The following is a 19,659-nucleotide window of genomic DNA, read 5'->3' on the forward strand; positions in this document are numbered from 1 at the left end:
CCCCACAGGCTACCATCCCCTCTTCTGTAACCTCTGCAGAATACCCCTCTGAGGAGCTCCCTCGGAAGAGGTTGTGTAAGAGGAAGCATTTACACTCCCCAGAGGAGTCCATCACTTCTGATACGGACCTTGATAAAGCAGAAGGGTCCTATCGGTCGCCTTCTGATGATGTCTCCTTTGGAGACATCTTAGAAATAATTAAGCAGAGAGATGGCTGGAAGTCCACCAACCCTTCAGCAGAGGAGTCTGTGTACCTGAAGGCCTTTGGATCTCGCTCTTCCTCCACTTGTGTCTCTCCACCTTTTAACAAACCTCTGGATCTAGTTTCTTGAAAGCTTTGGGACTCTCCAGATTCAGTGGAACCTGTTCCTTGGAGGCCAGATAAGTTCATCAGGTCCCTCTCAGACAAAAACTTTTTAACTAAGGGAGTCCCCAGTAGATGCTGTGGTGGTGGTGACAGCCACCAAGAAGGAACTCTGAGAGACATCTTCCTCTTTTCATCCACCAAACAAGGAGTCTTGTACAATGGACAGATATGGAAAGCACTTTTTTTCTTCAGCGACTTTTGCTGTCAGATCACTGAATTACCTGACCCATTTTTACTAAATTACAGAGAGATCTCCTGAAGGAGTTAGGAGATACTCTCCAAGGTTCAGTAGTTGAAGAGGTGTCGGAGAAAGTTTCCTTTTGGCTCTCTACCCTAAATTCAGTTGTCAACTCCTCCATGAGACTGATTTCTTATGCAGCAGATGGAGTAAGTAGAGCAGCGGGTTCAGGAATTCGTAGATGTGCTTGTGTGACTTTGAGCAGCCCTTTAAATCTTCCTTTGTGAATGCCCCATTTGATGGCTCAAATAGGATCCCAAACTTACTCAAGCTTCCTTTTAGTTCCAAAGAAAACAGGACTGGAGCCCATTTCTAGATCTCAGCAATGTAAACAAATCAGTAAGAAGGTCCAAGTTCTGGATGGTAACACTACAGTCAGTACTCCGTTTTCTGGGACAAGACATTTGGATGTGCTTGATAGACCTCCAGGATGCATACTACCACATGAATGGATATGCGATCCAGGAGACACCTGCGCTTTCGGCTGGGAGCCAGTCACAACTACCAGTTTCAAGCTCTGCCCTTTGGCCTCACTACAGCCCCAAGAGTGTTCAAATGTATGGCGGTAGTCGTGGCTCACTTGAGGTGCCTAGGATTCTGGGTGTTTCTATACTTAGACAACTGGCTCCTAACTGCCACCACCGAACATCTACTAATAAAAGCAAGAGACACCACCTTGCAGCTCGTCTCTCATCTAGGAATTACAATAAACCATGAGAAATCTGTCTTGCTGCCTTCTCAGCATGTCATTTTTATAGGAGCAGAATTGGATACAAGTATCATGACCAAACTTCCTCCAGAAAAGAGTTCACTTCTATGACGTCAGGTTCTAAATCTTCTTACAAAGAAAAAAGCACAAGCAAGGATAGTCCTAAAAGTTTTGGGGACCATGGCAGCAGCAATAACCTTGATCCCATTAGCATGTCTACACATGAGAATTCTCCAGTGGCTACTGTCCACTCAGTGGTCGATGCAGGAACTGCCGATGTCCCACAAAATAATAGAATCTTGCAAAAAAGGACCTCTGTTGGTGTCTTTACTCCATTCATGTGATGCTAGGCTGACCATTTGTATTTCCCCAGCCAATGTCCACAGTGATCATGGACGCTTCTCAGATAGGTTGGGGGGGGGCATTATCTGGGAAAGATGGTCCAAGACACTTGGCAGGATCACAAGGCCCATTTGCACATCAGTGTCCTAGAGATGAGAGTGGTAGTTCTGGCATTGCAAGCATTCCAGGACTCTCTTCCTTTGGCAACTATTGCAGTACAGACAGACATGTCAGTTGTACCTAAACAGACAAGGAGGAACCAGATCTTAGCCCCTTTGTCGAGAGGCCATTAGAGTATGGCAGTGGGCGACATTCTCCTAGCGCTTTCTAATAGCAATGAACATCCTGGGGAAATCCAACATGATAACAGACAGACTCAGCAGAGCGATTCTGATGCCTTACAAGTGGTCCCTAAAACAAGAAGTAGCGGAAAAGATATTCTGCAAGTTTGGCCAACCTTGCTGCGACCTTTTTGCAACATCCATGAATGCCAAATGCAGCAGCTACTTTGCCCTTATCCCCTCTCCGGCAGAGTCACCAAGGGATGCACTTGTCCACGATTGGCCCTCAGGTCTCCTCTACGGTTCTCCTCCCTTTCCATTAATACCCAAAGTTCTTCAGAAAGCCCATTGCTTGGGAAAGGACTTGATACTCATCGCCCCATACTGGCCTTGTCAAATCTGGTTTTCCTTCCTGTGGCCTAATCTTTGGGAGGAGCCTTGGATTCTGGACCCAGTTCCAGACCTTTTGACACATGCATCATGAATGCTCCATTCTTCCCTTCAGACCTTCAGTTTGACAGCTTGGCTGCTCCGATTCCGACCATAGCCAGGTTTCCTAACCTTGCCATCAGTTAAGCACATCTTAATCTCTTCTCATAAGGCTTCTACAAGAAAGATGTATAGAAGTAAATGGAAAAGACTTTCATTAATGGCTTCTCGTAACCATATTGATCTCTTTATGGCCCCAGTCAATTCCATTCTAGAATTCCTAGCGAAATTATTCAGTGAGGGTGAAGCTGCGGCTACCATTAGAGTTAGCAGTGATACCTAGGTTTCATATAGGTGAGTCTGGCCTCAACATTATGTCTCATAGGCTGTGTAAAGCATATCTTAAAGGTTCTTTATTACTACGACCACCTATCAGAGACCCCCCAGCACCATGGGATCTATATTTCGTCCTATCCCGTTTAATTTTCCCCCTTTTGAGCTAGTATCATTTTCCACACTCAAGTTTCTGACATGGAAAACTATTCTCTTGATACTAATTACCTCTGCTGGGAGGGTGTCAGAGCTGCAAGCCTTGTCAATAAAGCCCCCCTACTTGCTTTTCCACAGAGACAGGCTATCCTTATGAACAAACCCTTCATTTTTTGCAAAAAAACATGTTCAGAGTCAAGTTTGAAACACTCTATAGAGCTACCTGTCTTTTATCCAAGTTGCAGGAATAAGGCAGCATACATGTTACATCAGCTGGATGTGCATAGACAATTATGTTTCTACTTACACAGGACTGTGAACTTCAGAAAATCTGACCAGCTATTTATATCTATTTCAGATTCAAAGAAAGGTACTCCAGTCTCTAAAGTGACACTTTCAGAATGGCTTTCAGATTGTATAACTCATCTATAAATCTCAAAATAGAGATCTTCCCCATAGAGTTAAAGCCCACCCTACAAGAGCCATAGCAACCTCTTCCACCTTTCTGGCTAGACTGCCAATTGATGCCGTTTCTGGTGCAGCAACATGGGCAAATCCACATACCTTTATCACTCATTACAAAGTCGATTTGGCCTCCAGGAACAGGGCCTCCTTTGGTTCCATGATTCTGAAGTATTCTCCCTTGAGCCACCCGAGAAAGATGGTGCTAGGGATGCTGTCCCATCCTGGTAAGAATGAAGGTGAGATAGGACAACACATAAAGAAGTTATGTACCCACCGTAATGTTCCATGTGTGTTGTCCATCTTTCCCTTCATTCTTACATCCCACCCTCCTTCCCCCCACCATTTTTACTCCTGGCAGACTGAGTTAGTACAATTGGATATTATTCTCTGGCCTTCTTTATTGCACTCTGAATTATTAAACTGCCTTTGTCTGTATTACTCTTATTATAACTGCAAACAAGATCTGGGGAACTTTTCTAGTGCATGCTGGGATAGGGTTTAGCCATGAGCTAGAGGAAGACCTCAAGTTTGTGCATAAAGGCCAAGTCAGATCCAAGGATCGGATCCAAATCCATCCTTCTAAGAATGAAGGTGAAGATGGACAAAACACATGGATCGTTATAGTGAGTACATAATTTTTTTTTTTTTTCAATATTCAACTGTAGTGGGTACCTCTGTTAACTTTGTAACATAGGCAGTATGTTTCTTGGTGTTATGAAATCCATTTGGGGTTTAGTGCGTGTTAATGGGACAGTATTGCTGAGAACATAACTAAGAAACAACTTTGTAAACAGTGATGTTCTTCTTGTTTCACTGTTGCAGTCATCACCCTGCAGGTAGCCCTCAGTTGGCCGGGATACCAGAGTCGTAGTATTTCTGTGTCGGATGCTGTCGCTTCTTCCATGACGTCCGGTCATCAGGGGTATAAAACAGGCAGCCGACACCATTACATCAGTCTTTCTTGCCGAGGAGGAGCCCGAAGCACAAGCAGTTCGCAAGTGCTGGTCATCTGCTACCTGAAATTTTCTTTTTCGAGTTTATAATCCTGAAGTCTTCTAAAGCTAAGTACCCCAATGGGGGATCCTTTTTTCTTGCTCTAACTGATGTCAGAAAAAGTTAACAATTGTCTTGCCTATGGAAAGCAAATACCTCACAGAGATTTTCATTCTTACTGCATCACCCATTTAGGCCCAGACCACGACGTCCGTCGCTGTCGCTTTTGTGCCTTGTTTAACACCCGAACCAAACCATTCATCATCGGGCTATCTTTGTCGCCACATTCTTTCACTCTCGTTCTCCGTATTCTGAACTGGCTTCAGTAAGGTATCCGACTACCGATCTTCAGAAAAAACATAAAGATAAAGACAGAGACAGATTGCATAGGTCCAAAACTGCCGATGATGCTTCCGTTAAGCTAGTCACTGGTCCGCCTGTACCATTGCAGCCCCTGATGTCCGCTTCTATGCATTCACAGGCCTCTGCTGAGACCCATTTGGAGTCCAGTATGCCGCGAGATGCTTCTTCGACTATGGAACTTGTGGATGTCTCTACCTTGGGTGGGTCTGGAGCCGCTGTGCAGCCACCGCCGTCTGAGGGTGTAGTCCATCCTACCGATGTTTGAATCAAACCGACTTCATTTTTAGCCAAAACTACAGTGTTTCTTAGGCCCCAGAGTATGCACTACACCTTGAAAACCGATGACCAAACACATGCTCAAGCTCCCATGCCACAAAAACAAATGCTTAGAATGGCTGAAGACCTTATTACCCTAATTAGGGGAAGCCAGCCTTCCCCTGCTAAGAAACAAAGAATCAAGTTTCCTTCTGATTCTACAGACCAGGAGTCCAGTGTCTCTGACCCTTCTGATTATCAGGACATGCCCTTATCAGCCTATGAGGATTCAGATGCAGAGGAATCCATTCCCTCTGCCTCCCCTCCAGAGGATTTTTCTTTTGGTGAAACCTTGCATACTTTGAGAGCATTTCCACTGGAAATGTCAAGACTGCCCTCAGTCCAAAAAGAGACTCAGAGAATTTTTAGAGTTGCCTCAGCACAGGCCTCTAGCTATACCCCCTGTTCTGGATGTTGTAGATGATGCTTTTATGGAATCTAGTCTTACTCCAGATACATTACCCCCAGCCCCGAGGAAACATGACAGGTACTACAGAGTACTTGATTCCCACAAATTTCTCTTCAAGAATCCTACTGCGGATTCAGAGACCATTTCCCATGGATCTAAAGGTATTAAGGCTACTAAAGCCAAAAATCCTACTCCTTCGGACAGGGATTCCAGAGCTTTGGACAGATGGGGTAAGAAGGTATATACCTTGGCAACTCTTGCCATCAGGGCATTGAATTGCCGGTTTCACATGTTGAAGTACCAAATTAAACAAAAAATGGTATTTTCAGATTGTGCAGAAAATAAAGATTTACAAGAGCTAATGCATTCTGCAAACCAAGTTAGTAAGCATACTTTGCAGTGTGGCTTTGATGCCCTAGAAGTATCTTGCAGGGCTGCAGTCACTAGGTCTGTACTGAGAAGGCATGCTTGGCTGAAGGAACAAACCTTGCCAGATCATGTCAAATCCAAATTACTAGATGTTGCTTTAAATAAGGACTGTTTGTTTGGCACCAAAGCAGAATAAGTCCTTAGAAAGGTGGAAGAAAAAGCTAAATCTTGCAAACTGTCAAAGAATTCTTACAAGTTCAACCACCTAGATTCAGTAGGCATTGGCCTTTAAAAAACGGGTCCTTTCCAGCCCCTTCCATGCCTTCCCAGACCAGACCCAGGGGAAACAGGCCACCAAGACTGCAGTCTCAGGGTATGCAGAGATCTAAATAATGGAGTACCCCCACCCCAAAAACAGGGAGTGGTAAGCCGCCCCCTTATGGAAAAAGTTCACAATGACTTCAGTTATCCTTCCCAGCCCTGCCCAATTACTTGTGCCCCTCGGAGGAAAACTTGCCCTTCATGCAAAAAACTGGATGTCCATTACTCAGGACTGATGGGTCCTAAACTTTGTGTCCCAGGGGTACAAATTCTACTTCCATTCACTGCCAACCCCAAGAGAGTTTCCTGACCTTCCTCCAAACTAGTGGGCAGAGGCTCAAAAGCAAGTACTTTTCCCTGCTCAATATCAACTTGTTCCAGTAGAACAAAGGGGTCAGGGTTTCTACTCCATACTTTTTCTGGTGCCCAGAAAAGAGGGCTCTTGGCACCCAATCCTGGATCTTTCAGTTCTCAACACCTTTCTGGTGATCCCAAAATTCAAGATGCTTACCCTGCAACAGCTTCTCCCTATGCTAGCCAAGGATGCCTGGTTAGTCACTCAAGACTTAAAAGAAGCTTCTCTGCACATCCCATAACGGAGTCATGCAGGAAATATCTACGTTTCAGGGAAGGCTCTATACACTTCCCTTTGGCTTACCTACTGCGCCCAGAGTATTCACAAAGTGCCTGTCTCCAGCCATTGCATACTGCAGGCAGAGAAATATCCAAAATTTCCCATCCTTGGACAACTGCCTGATTCAGGCGGACAGTCAGGAATTGCTGCTTCAGCACTTGGCATTTGTAAAAAGCCTTCTCACTTCATTGGGGTACACCATCAATGAAAAGAAATCGCAACTTTTACCCAGTCAGAAGATTGTATTCCTGGGAGCACGCTTGGACACAACTTCCCAGATGGCATTTCTCACTTCAGAAAAACAGGTCTGTCTGACAAACTTAATTCAAACAAATGCCACCACAACCCAGCTTTCTGCAAGAAAAATACTGCAAACCGTAGGGTTCATGGCCTTATGTATTCTGCTAATTCCATATGCAAGACTGCATATGAGGAAACTTTAATGGTACTTAAAAAGTCTTTGGTGCCAACATTCTCAGGACCTGGAAACAGTCATTCCTATTATACCTTGTCTAAGGGCAGAGTTCCTTTGGTGTGCAGAAGCATGCAACCACAAGGGACTGTTTTTCACTCAACCCCTCGCCACCCAAACCCTGACAACAGACTCATCAGACTATGCATGGGGGGGCTCACATGGCAGGCAAATGCAGTCAGGTCCACTGGAGCCCAGGCCAGATTCTCCTGCACATCAATCAAAAAGAGATGCTAGCTGTACCTACAGTAATACATAGGTTATGTGACATCAAGATAGATTTGTTCAGATTTATTAGAAAATTACATCTTAAATATTTTTTTGAAAATTCAGATTCTGTTGTTGAACCAGATTTAAATTGTAGTATGAGTTCTAATGAATCACAAAATGACAATTTTTATTCATGTTATTCTGACATGGAAGTAAATGCATATACATTGTTTGATACAAGCAAGATAACTTGTAAAAGTGATTTTCTACCTCCCTTCTTACATGAAGGAATTCAACACTTCTATACTATAGTACAGTTTGTATTAGAAAAAAAGTTTATGGAATTTACAAATTGAGTTTAATTTAACAAAAGAAGAGTGGAAAACGCTTAAAGGGTTTAAGTGCTAAGCAGAAATTATTTTTAAACCTTCCAATAAAGGCAATAAGTTAGTCATTATGAATTTTGATCAGTATATAAATGTGTAATAAGCATTTGAAGGATAAAAGTAGAGATGGTCATGTAAACTTAAGCGGTTGAAAAATGTGGATCTAATAAAAAAGGTAAGAGATTGGGATATCTTTCTAGTAAAGATGTGAAGAAAAAGTTTGGGGTGTCAGGATGTAAAATGGCACATTTTTGCTGTCTCCCTAAGATCCACAAATCAGTAAATAACTCTCCTGGGTATCCTATTGTATCAGGGAGGGAGTATTTTAAATTGGTCAATTTTTACATTTTTACTTATTGCCTAAAGTTCAACTTTTACCCGCTTATATTCAGGATGTATTTGACTTTTTGAATACAATTCAAACAGTACAATGGGAACAAGACATGTATTGGATAACATTAGACATCGAAAGTCTTTATAAGAATATCAGTCACCAGTTTGGGTTGGAAGCTGTTAGATTTTTATTGGGAGAAAGTCCAGCGACTGGATTTGTTATAGAATTATTGGACTTTTGTCTAAAAATATATATTTTTTGCTTTTGGGGCAGATTTATTTAGACAGAAAAAAAGGAATGGCAATGGGGGCATCTTTTGCCCCCTCATATGCCAACCTAAGCATGGGTCTATTTGAAAATGAATGTTTACAGAAGTGAATTTTTCCACAGGCATGTCTTTTTATACTATAGATTCATAGATGACTTGATTTTCCTGTGTAAGGGTGGTGAAATTGAAATAGAAGAGTTTATTAACATGTTGGGAAATAATAGATTTGGACTGGAATTTGATGGCTTAAAGGTGGGTAAAAGTGTTCCTTTTCTGGATGTGGTTTTGGATGGGAGTGATGATGAGAAAATTCCCACTAGAGTACATAGGAAATTTAAAATGGAATGCAGTTCATAAGGGCTGAACCGCTGTCATTCTCCTCACACCATTAGTGCCATACCTTTTGCAGAATTTATACGTATATATAGACTGTAATAATGAAGTTGATTATAAGAGGGAAATGAAGAACACTATAAATATGTTTAAAATGAGGGGTTTTGATCAGGAAATGTTGGAAGGGTGTTGGAGAAAGTTCTTAAAGGAATATATTTTCAACACCACAAGAACACAGTTAGTAGGAAAATCACATTTAAAGAAACAAATTAGTCAAAAAATTATATATATTTCATTACAACATTCAGCAGTTTTAGCACTATACTTACAGTGTTGTGTCATTGGACATATATTGAAGGTTTAAATGACATGTTTGTGGAAAAGTTAGGGGTTCCTATTATGTCCTATAGAAGAGGGAGAAACCTTAAAGACCTATTAGTTAAGTCTAAAATAATAGTTCCTGTGCAAAGTATACAGAGAGGATTAAGCAGATTAGGTATTACTGCTTGTGGTAAATGCAAAGCATGTAATTTTATTACTCAGAGCTTTAGACAAATTAATGGCCATATATTTGAGGTGGACGACAGCTTTTGTTCTACTCAGGGCATTGTTTATGCCCTCAGCTGTCCATGTAAAAAATATTATATAGGTGAAACTAAAAGATCTTTTAAAACAAGATTATTAGAGCATGTTAGAGATATAGCCAGAAATAAAAGTGAGAGTGCTATAGCGACTCATTTTAATAAAAAAAAAAAAAAACATAAAGGTAATAGTGAGGGTCTTAGGGGGCACTATTTTAGAGAAATTTAAGATGTATAGTGATGAAAATGATTTAAAGAACAGATTGTTGACAAAAGAATCAACCTGTATTTTAAAATTCAACACATTGTCGCCCAATGGGCTTAACAATGAAGTAAATTGGAGATGTTTTATTTAATGTTGTGAATTTAATTATGTTGTGATGTCATAAATTGTTTAATTGATGGATGTATTTAGGCAGGTTGTGATTTGTAATTGATGTTCATTGTGTTACACTGCTGCAGTCATTACACTTGGGTTATCCTGCCGTCAGGCGGTCCCGCAGTTGACCAGAGTTCTAAAGTCTTGGTCCGGCGTCGGTTGCTGTCGCTTCTTCCCTGACGTCAGTGTGCCAGGGGTATATAAGATGCATCCAACGCCATTTTCTTCAGTCTTTCTTGCCGCGCGGTGCCCAAAGCAGAAGCAGTTTGCAAGTGCCGGTTGGCCGACTCCTGAGATTTTCGAAGTCGAATTTCAGATCCGAAGTCTTCAATAAAGCTAAGTACCCTATTGGGGAAACTTTTTCTTGCCTCAGACCGATGTCAGAAAAAAGTTAATAATTGTATTTCTTGTTGGGAAGCAAATACCTCATAAGGACTTCCACTCTTACTGTATTCCATGCCTAGGCCCTGATCACGACGTCACTAGTTGTCGGTTTTGTGCTAGATTTAACAAACGCACTATAAAAAGACATTTTGATTTTGCTTTGCACTACTTTGGCCGAAGGTTCAATTATACTATGTCGTCGGATCAACTGACGACCTCAATACCGAAAAAACGCAAAGACAAGGATAAAGACAGGCATCCGAGGTCCAAAACTGACGACAAAGCCTCTTCTAGGCCAGTCGCCGGTTCGCCAGTTCTCAGTGAGGCACTTTCGCAGCCCCTGACACCCGCTACCTCAGAGCCACAGGCCGCTTCCGACTCCCACTTGGAGACAACCAGGCTTCTGGAAACTCAAGGTATTGGGCCTACAGAAACTAATCCCTCAGATGGGTCCGGAGCCGCTGAGCAGGCATCGGCTTCTAAGGGTGTTTTCAGACCTTCACAACTTACCATTAAAAGAACAGCCAAGACAAAGGTACCATTAAAGACAAAGAAACAAGTACAGCATTCTCCTGGACAGGCCTCCATGCCTAAGAAACAGATGCTTAAAATGGCCGAAGACCTCATTACTCTAATCAGGGGTTCCCATCCCCCTCCTGAGAAAAGGCCTAGGCAGGATACAGACTATGATTCCTCTGATCAGGTTTCCATTTCCTCTGATTCCTCTTCAGACCAGGATACTCTCTACCCCCCTATGAGGATTCTGATGCTGAAGAATCTATCCCTTCAGCCTGTCCTCCTGAGGATTATTCTTTTGGGGAAACTTTACACACCATGAAGGGAGCATTTCCATTGGGAAGGTCAGGATTACTCAGAATCCAAGAAAAGGCTCAGGGATTTCCTTTTATTGCCTCAGCACAGGCCACTGGCTATTCCGCCTGTGCTAGACATTGTGGATGATGTGTTCTCTGAATCCAGCTTATCTCCTGATTCTTTGCCCCCTGCTCCAGCCATGCCAGACAGGTATTATAGAGTTCCTGTCTCTCACAAGTTTCTTTATAAAAACCCTTCTGATGATCCAGAAACTATTTCCCAGGGTCCAAAAGGGGTTAAGGCTTCCATTGCAAAAAATACAGTACCCTCTGACAGAGATTCCAGAGCTGTGGATAGATGGGGGAAGAAAGTATACACTTCTGCAACTTTAGCAGTAAGAGCTTTAAATTGCCATTTTCACATGCTTAATTACCAACAATATTTAATGGCTCAGTTAAAACAGAAAATGCTTGGAAGCTCAGAAGCTCCTGATTGTAAAGAAATGCAGGACTTATTGCATGCAGTTGAACAGGTGGGAAAACATACTCTGCAATGTGGTTTTGATTCTTTAGAGGTCTCTTGTAGAGCCGCAGTTACAGGTTCTGTGATTCGAAGACATGCTTGGTTAAAAGAACAGAGTTTACCTGATCATGTTAAGGCAAAATTATTGGATGCTCCTTTACTGCATGATACCTTGTTCGGTGTTAAGGCAGAAGAGGTGTTAAAGAAAATGGAGGATAAAGCTAAATCTATGCAAACAGTCAAGGATTTCTTACAGGTACAGCCACCTCGGTTTAGCAGAAATTGGCCAACAAAGAATTGGTCCTTTCCAGTGTCAGACAGGCCACAGAGAGGCAGATACAGACACCCAAGAGGCAGATCTCAACCCCAAGGCTCAAACAGACAACAGTGGGGCACCTCAACCGCAAAAGGAGGTGAGGACAAGTCTCAACCTTACAGGAAACAGTCACAATGACTTTACCCTTCGTACGCCAAGCACGTCCCTTTTGGAAGCCCTGTTAGGGGGAAAAGTAGCACTTTTTTCTCAAACCTAGCAAACAATCACCCAAGACAAATGAGTTCTGAATATTGTGTCTCAAGGTTACAGGTTACACTTTCATACTTTACCAAGGCTAAAAGGAATGCCAGACCTGCCACAAAATCAATGAGCAGAGGCACAAAAACAAATTTCAGTCCTCATGGACATGAGTGCTATTCAAAAAGTACCACAACAGGAACAAGGACAAGGATTTTACTCGAGACTCTTCCTGATCCCCAGAAAGGACAAGGCCTTGAGGCCCATACTAGACCTTTCGAATACTTACCTGGATATTCCAAAATTCTAAATGTTGACATTACAGCAGTTTCTACCCATGCTGGGCAAGAAGGCTTGGCTTGTTACTCTGGACCTCAAAGAGGCATACCTGCATGTCCCTATCAGACAAAATTGCAGAAGATACCTCAGATTCAAAGCTGGTACAAAGCACTACCAATTCTCTGCACTGCCCTTTGGCTTATCTACTGCTCCCAGGGTCTTCACAAAGTGCCTAGCACCAGTAATATTGCATTTTGCAGACAAAAAGGAATTCAAATATATCCATACCTGGACGACTGCCTCATTCAAGCAGAGACAAAGGACATTCTTCTACAGCATCTGGCGTTTGTAAAAAGGTTGCTAATTTCTCTAGGCTACACAGTAAACGCAAAGAAGTCAAAACTATTGCCCTCACAACAGATTATATTCCTGGGTGCCATCTTAAATACAGCGGCCCAGATGGCTTACCTCACGCCAGACAAACAAGTTCAACTAACTCAATATTTTCAATTACTGGCAAAAAAGTCCCATCTCCCTGCAAGAAAAATTCTGCAGGCCCTGGGATTCATGGCATCATGCATTCTACTAATACCATATGCCAGACTGCATATGAGGAAATTACAATGGTACCTAAAAAGTGTTTGGACTCAACACTCTCACAGTTTAGAAGCAGTAATACCAATGATTCCTTGCCTACAACAGGAGTTTCGATGGTGGGCAAAGGCATGTCACCTAAACAAGGGTCAGCGTTTTACCCAACCCACAGCCAGGCAAACTCTAACAACAGATGCTTCGGATTACGCCTGGGGAGCACAATGGCAGGAAAATGCATTCAGGGCAAGTGGACCACGGACCAGATGCATCTTCAGATCAATCAAAAAGAGATGTTGGCTGTTCAAAATGCCCTAACAGCTTTCAAGGACCTTCTGCATCCAGGACAATTATTACTAAAGACAGACAACACCACAGTAATGTGGTACATAAACAAGCAAGGGGGCACTCATTCTTATCCTCTATGCAGGCAAGCCATGACCTTGTGGAACACAGCTCTAACGTATCAAGTTCACCTGCAAGCACAATTCCTGCCAGGAAAGAAAAATACTCTGGCAGACGATCTAAGCAGAAATATCATGGACCCTCACGAATGGAAATTGAATCCACAAATCTTCAGCATGGTAACGCAAAAATGGGGATGCCCAGACATAGATCTTTTTGCCTCCCCACTGAATTGCCAACTACAAAAATTTTGCACAAGGACTTATCACAAACAAGCATGGAAAGTGGATGCTCTTTTGTTCAGCTGGAAAAACCTAAAAGTTTATGCCTTCCCACCACTGCCTCTCCTTTCAAAGGTACTCCTAAAAGCCAGACAAGAAAAACCACAGATGATCCTGATTGCTCCAGACTGGCCACGGCAGCACTGGTACCCTATCTTAAGTAACTTGGCTCAAGGACCACCATGGATTTTGCCTCAAATTCCACACCTTCTGACTCAACAAAACAAATCAGATCCTGCACGGTCAGCTCAAAACCCTAAACCTGGCTGCATGGCAGATACATTAGCCAAACAGGCAACACCTCTCTCAAAAGCTGTTATGGATGTCATTTTGGAGGCTAGGAGGCCTAGCACCAGGAAAGCTTACTCAGAAAAATGGAAGAGATTCTGCGCCTGGAACCAGGCTCAAAGTCTTGACTCTCTTGTTCCAAATATTCCTCAGATTTTACAATACTTAACTGAGATGCTGGACAGAGGCCTATCCTTCTCATCAATTAAAATCCACACCTCTGCTATTTCAGCACATTACAGCACGGATCCTCCTTTATTCTCTCATCCCTTGCTAAAGCAGTACCTCAGAGGGGCTAAAAACATAAGACCGCCCCGGAGAGCACCAACACCGACTTGGGACCTCAATTTCGTTTTGGAAAAACTGACCCTGCCACCTATTGAGCCAGTCAATACAGCCAATGTAAAATTTTTATCATGGAAAACAGCTCTGCTCCTGGCAGTAACTTCAGCACGAAGAGTCTCAGAGCTACAGGCATTAATGGCAGTGGAACAGTGTAGTTTTTCTTCAGGACAGGGTTTCTTTAAGGACAAACCCTACCTTTATGCCAAAGGTGATATCTAGTGTGGCTCTTAAGCAAACCATCCGTTTGCCAACTTTTTATCCAAACCCCCAGAATAAAGGGGAGAAACTTCTGCATTCTTTGGACATACACAGGCAGCTACACTTCTACTTGGACAAAACAAAAGCTTTCAGGAAAACTGAGCAACTGTTTGTAGCATATGCTGCAGGATCACAGGGCAAGGCTATCTCAAAGCAGATTATATCCAAATGGATAGGACACTGAATTCGTTACTGCTACACACAGCATGGAAAATCAGTCTCAAATACCATTAGGCCAAATTCCACCAAGGCAACAGCCACTTCAACAGCTTTTCTCAGAGGAGCACCTACCAAGGAAATTTTGGAGGCTGCAACTTGGAGTTCAGTGCACAGCTTTACCAAGCATTACCACCTGCCTCTTTACTCTAAATCCAGAGCAGGATTTGCCACTGCAGTTCTGCAGGGCCTCATAGCCAATCCTAACTCTTTATAGACCAGCCACCCAACCTTAGCTTTGGGATTCTACCCAAGTGTAATGACTGCAGCAGTGTAACACGATGAACATAGTACAGTTTTGTACCTACCATAAATGTAGATGTTCGAGTGTTCACACTGCTGCAGTCCAGGTTACCCTCCCTCCATCCCCTCTGAACTAGCTGGACTTATCTATACCTTTCTATCCTATACAACCTTTGTGGTGTATTTGCTTGTAACTGAAGGTATTGTTTTTATTTTTTATGTATATTTTTTATTAATATGTATTGCCTACCTATTGGGGGCACCTGACATCTGGGGCAAGAAAAACTGAAGAAAATTGCGTCGGATGCATCTTATATATACCCCTGGCGCACTGACATCAGGGAAGAAGCGACAGCAACCGACGCCGGACCAAGACTTTGGAACTCTGGCCGACTGCGGGACCGCCTGACGGCAGGATAACCCAAGTGTAATGACTGCAGCAGTGTGAACACTCGAACATCTACATTTTTGGTAGGTACAAAACTGTACTTTATACTCCTTGAAGGCTTGCAGTAGCCGAGACGTCAGAGTGTTTGTTTTATTAAAGAATTGGTGTTGGAACACTAGCTGGTGGTTTTACTTGATTCCTGTCATACCTTGTCTAAGGGCAGAGTTCCTTTGGTGGGCAGAGACATGAAACCACAACAAGGGACTGCTTTTCACTCAACCCCTTGCCACCCAAACCCTGACAGCAGATGCATCAGACTATGCTTGGGAGGCTCACATGGCAGGCAAATGCATTCAGGTCCTCTGGAGCCCAGGCCAGATTCTCCTGCACATCAATCAAAAAGAGATGCTAGCTGTACAGAATGCTCTGACAGCCTTCAAATACCTAATCCTTCCAGGACAACTGCTTATAAAAACAGACAATGCCACAGTTATGTGGTACATAAACAAGCAGGGGGGAACCCATTCTTATCCACTCTGCAGGCTAGCCATGACCCTGCGGAACACAGCCTTGAGCAACCAAGTGCACCTACAAGCTCAATTCCTGCCAGGCAAACAAAATTCACTGGCAGACGACTTGAGCAGAAATCTCCTAGACCCACACGAGTGGAAATTGGAGCCCAACACCTTCAATCTTTTGATCCAGTGGTGGGGGACACTGGAGGTGGACCTCTGTGCCTCACCCGAGGACCACCAGTTGAACAAATACTGCACCAGGAACCCTCACAGCAGGGCCTGGAATGTGGATGCCCTATCCTTTCAATGGGAAAACCTCTCAATTTATGCCTTCCCCCCCCTTTGCACCTTCTCTCAAGAGTACTACTCAAGATAAAACAGGACAAGGGCAGTTCTTATTGCCCCAGACTGGCCACACCAGCACTGGTGCCCACTCTTACGCAGCCTGACAACAGTGCCACCCTGGCACCTTCACCAGACTCCTACCTGCTGTCTCAGCAGGAGGGGACAGATTTTGCGTCCACAATTGCAAACCCAAAACTTTTCAGCCTGGCTTATTTCTTGAATACCCCATCAGCAGCCCTCAGCAAACAGGTGCTGGATGTCATTCTTGAAGCCAGAAGGCCTAGTACTAGGAAATCCTATGCTGAAAAGTGGAAAAGATATTGTTCTTGGAATCGGTCTCAAAGGAAGGACACAGCAGTGCCCTCCTTACTACTAATCCTGGATTACCTAGCAGAGCTACTCCACAGAGCCCTATCCTTCTCCTCCATTAAGATTCATGCCTCTGCTATCTCAGCTCATTATAATACTGAGCCATGTCTATTTTCTCACCCTCTCATCAGACAGTTCCTGAAAGAGGTTAACAACTTAAGGCCCCCTAGGTGAGCACCAACCCCTGCCAGAGACCTTAACTTTGTACTGGCAAAGCTCACGCCCCCCACACACACACACACTTTTGAACCTGCTGCCTCAGCAGAGTTAAAATTGCTCTCTTGGAAAACAGCCTTGCTTTTAGCCATAACATCAGCAAGAAGAGTGTCTGAGTTACAGGCACTAATGGCTGTGGAACCCTTCGTTATTTTCCATGCTGACAGGGTTTCTCTCGGGACTAACCCATTCTTTATACCTAAGGTGGTGTCCACTGTGGCTCTAAACCAATCCATCCATTTGCCAACCTTCTTCCCTAATCCTCGGAATAAAGGGGAAATAATCCTGCACTCCTTGGACGGACGTGCACAGACAGCTCAGCTTCTACCTTGACAGGGCTAAGCCTTTCAGAAAATCTGACCAGCTGCTAGTCAGCTTTGCTACAGGGTCAGAGGGTAAGGCCATTTCAAAACAAACCATTTCCAAATGGATGGCACACTGCATCCATTTCTGCTACAGGCACCATGGAAAACCTACCCCACAGGGGATCATACCACATTCCACTAGGGCTACTTCCATCTCTACAGCATTTCTCAGGGGAGTCCCTACCAGAGACATTCTGGAAGCTGCAACCTGGAGTTCTGTACACACCTTCACCAAACATTACCTCTTACCTATCTTTTCTAAATCCAGGGCTGGATTTGCTACAGCAGTCTTGCAAGGCCTACTAGCCAGCACTAACACTTCTTGACTGCCTCCACCCTTCCTCAGCTTTGAGAATCAACCCAAATGTGATGACTGCAATAGTGAAACATGAAGAACATAGTACAGTTGTGTACACGTACCATAAATGTAGATGTTCGAGTGTATTCACTGTTGCAGTCCTGGTTTCCTTCCCTCCAGCCCCCTGGCTTTCTCTCTCTTTCTACCTCTCCTCTCTATGGCCATTCCTAATGGCATTGGTATTTACTTTTTACTGGTGGTGTTCTCCACCATATACCAGCTCCCTATTAGGGGCTCTTGACATTTGGGGCAAGAAGAACTGATGTAATGGCGTTGGCTGCCTGTTTTATACCCCTGATGACCTGACGTCATGGTAGAAGCGACAGCATCCAATGCAGAAATACTAAGACTCTGATATTCGGGCCGACTGAGGACTACCTGCAGGCAGATAACCCCAGTGTGATGACTGCAACAGTGAATACACTGTAACATCTACATTTATGGTAAGTGTACACAACTGTACTTTATGCATGTGACATAAATGGCTGTAAGGTGATTCAGTAAACTTTAGAATTGGTTGCTTTGTCTCTGTTGTACAGTGCTAATTGCTATCATTTTAATTCAGCTGCAGCACACTACCAAGAGAGACCTATGGCATCAGTGACTCCTATCCAGATGCAGAACCCAGCTTCACAAACTCCAACAGCTTTGATTGCCCCTCAGCTGTCTTCAGCTTCGCAACAACTTCAGTCTCCACCTGTACCTTCTACTGTTTGTTCTGCTGCAGCCACTGTAGGCAGACACAATGCAGTGCCTATTCCTGCACCTGCTTCTCCGACGGTTTCCAGTGCCAGTGTGACAGTAGCAGATGGTGACATTAGCGGACGGACCATGGCTGTACTCCCAGGAGTTCCAGTTGCTACAGACAGTATTTTACAAATAGGAAACTGTGCTGCAGCCAGCAGGCTAGACAGGGATAAGGTATGTGCACTTCAGCAAACTGCTGCATGCTATGAAGTATACAGCTGAAATCCTTATCATAAAACCGTAATGCTGCCTTGCAAAAGTTTCGTGAGGTTTCGGCATCTCAGGTGGGGACCATGCATCCAGTATGCACAGTCATTTGTGTATAATCTTCCATTATAAATCACCAAGCTGTGTTTTGTTCTGATATTGAGATCCGACATAAAGGTGTTAATTGGTTTTAAAGAGTGCCAGTACATGACTTGGGTTTGAGCATTTTTTTCCTTTAATTTATAATATTAGACTTGGCCATTGTAGAGATGGGTTTGACGGTTTCATTTTTTTTTTTTTTTTTTTTGGTAATTGAAAATTGCTATCTGAACTTGGTTTAATGAAGAAAAACTGTATCTTTCACTTTGAACTTTGATAATTTGCTGTTGGTCAAAGTCTGGGAGATAGGAGCACACTTTTTTGCTTTTCTGTTAATGTCATTCTTTATCTCAAAGAAAAAGTACCTTGCTTGTATTTTCTTCCACCATAGTTAGATTTTATTGCCTGGAATATGTTTAAACCACAAAATGGCATTCTGCAAGACAAACCATGCAAATGTCTTGCTTCTTAAGAACTGTTCAATGCTTTATACATATGACTTTAGATAAGCATATTTAAAACATCAGTTTTTAAATGCTACTTAAAATTCTGATAGGAATAAAGATGTATTTTAATTATGCTATCTGCAGCTTGAATGTGATGAGTCTTGTTCGTGTTTGGATAATTGGTGGAGTTGCTGTACCAGACCACATATAATGAAATTTACCAGCTTTGTGTCAGAGGTTAGATTACAGTGGACATTTTGATTAAAAAGTGCAGAATTAGTTACGCACATTCAGCATTTCGGATGATTGACAAAATTGCTGTGCAGGCAGCATATGATGCAATATACCTACTTTGTGTCCGAAGCTAGGTTACACAAGATATTTTAGTTAAAAATATACTAAGTTGCCAATTATGGTTTCTTACAAGTGTAAAGTAAGCCCTGACTACTGCTCAGGCAATCCAGGTTTGATTATTGGATCAGGCACTTGACAGACCTGGACGGGGGGGGGGGGGGGGGGCTAGGGGTAATTTCTGTTCTGGTGGGGATGGTGGGGCAGAGATGGCCATTACAGCAACAGTCCCTTGGAAGAGGGGTGACATTAAAAATGCGCATACAGGAGGCGGACATTAGGCTGCTTACCAAGACTACTGCCTGGTGATAGCTTTCAGCATGGGTACACTGAAGCATACACTCACATCTCCCATCTGAAAACATTGTAGTTTTGTTACATGAAGCAGATTTCATGTCCCCCACCCAGGGATGTGATTAAATTATTA

The 19,659-nt window shown here is 43.2% G+C and overlaps 1 protein-coding gene across 2 annotated transcripts in view; it reads left to right on the forward strand.

Annotated features, from left to right (window-relative positions):
- SH3RF1 (SH3 domain containing ring finger 1) overlaps positions 1 to 19,659 on the forward strand; it is a 1,302,561-nt gene that overhangs the window by 1,058,071 nt on the left and 224,831 nt on the right. For both annotated transcript variants that reach the window (XM_044062570.1, XM_044062569.1), the window contains exon 11: positions 17,948 to 18,303. In XM_044062570.1, the coding sequence (XP_043918505.1) occupies positions 17,948 to 18,303 (356 nt within the window). The remainder of the gene's footprint in view (positions 1 to 17,947; positions 18,304 to 19,659) is intronic.

This window comes from Protopterus annectens, chromosome 2.part1, assembly GCF_019279795.1.
Source record: "Protopterus annectens isolate FY-2018-M chromosome 2.part1, PAN1.0, whole genome shotgun sequence".
NCBI classification, from domain to species: Eukaryota; Metazoa; Chordata; order Ceratodontiformes; family Protopteridae; genus Protopterus; species Protopterus annectens.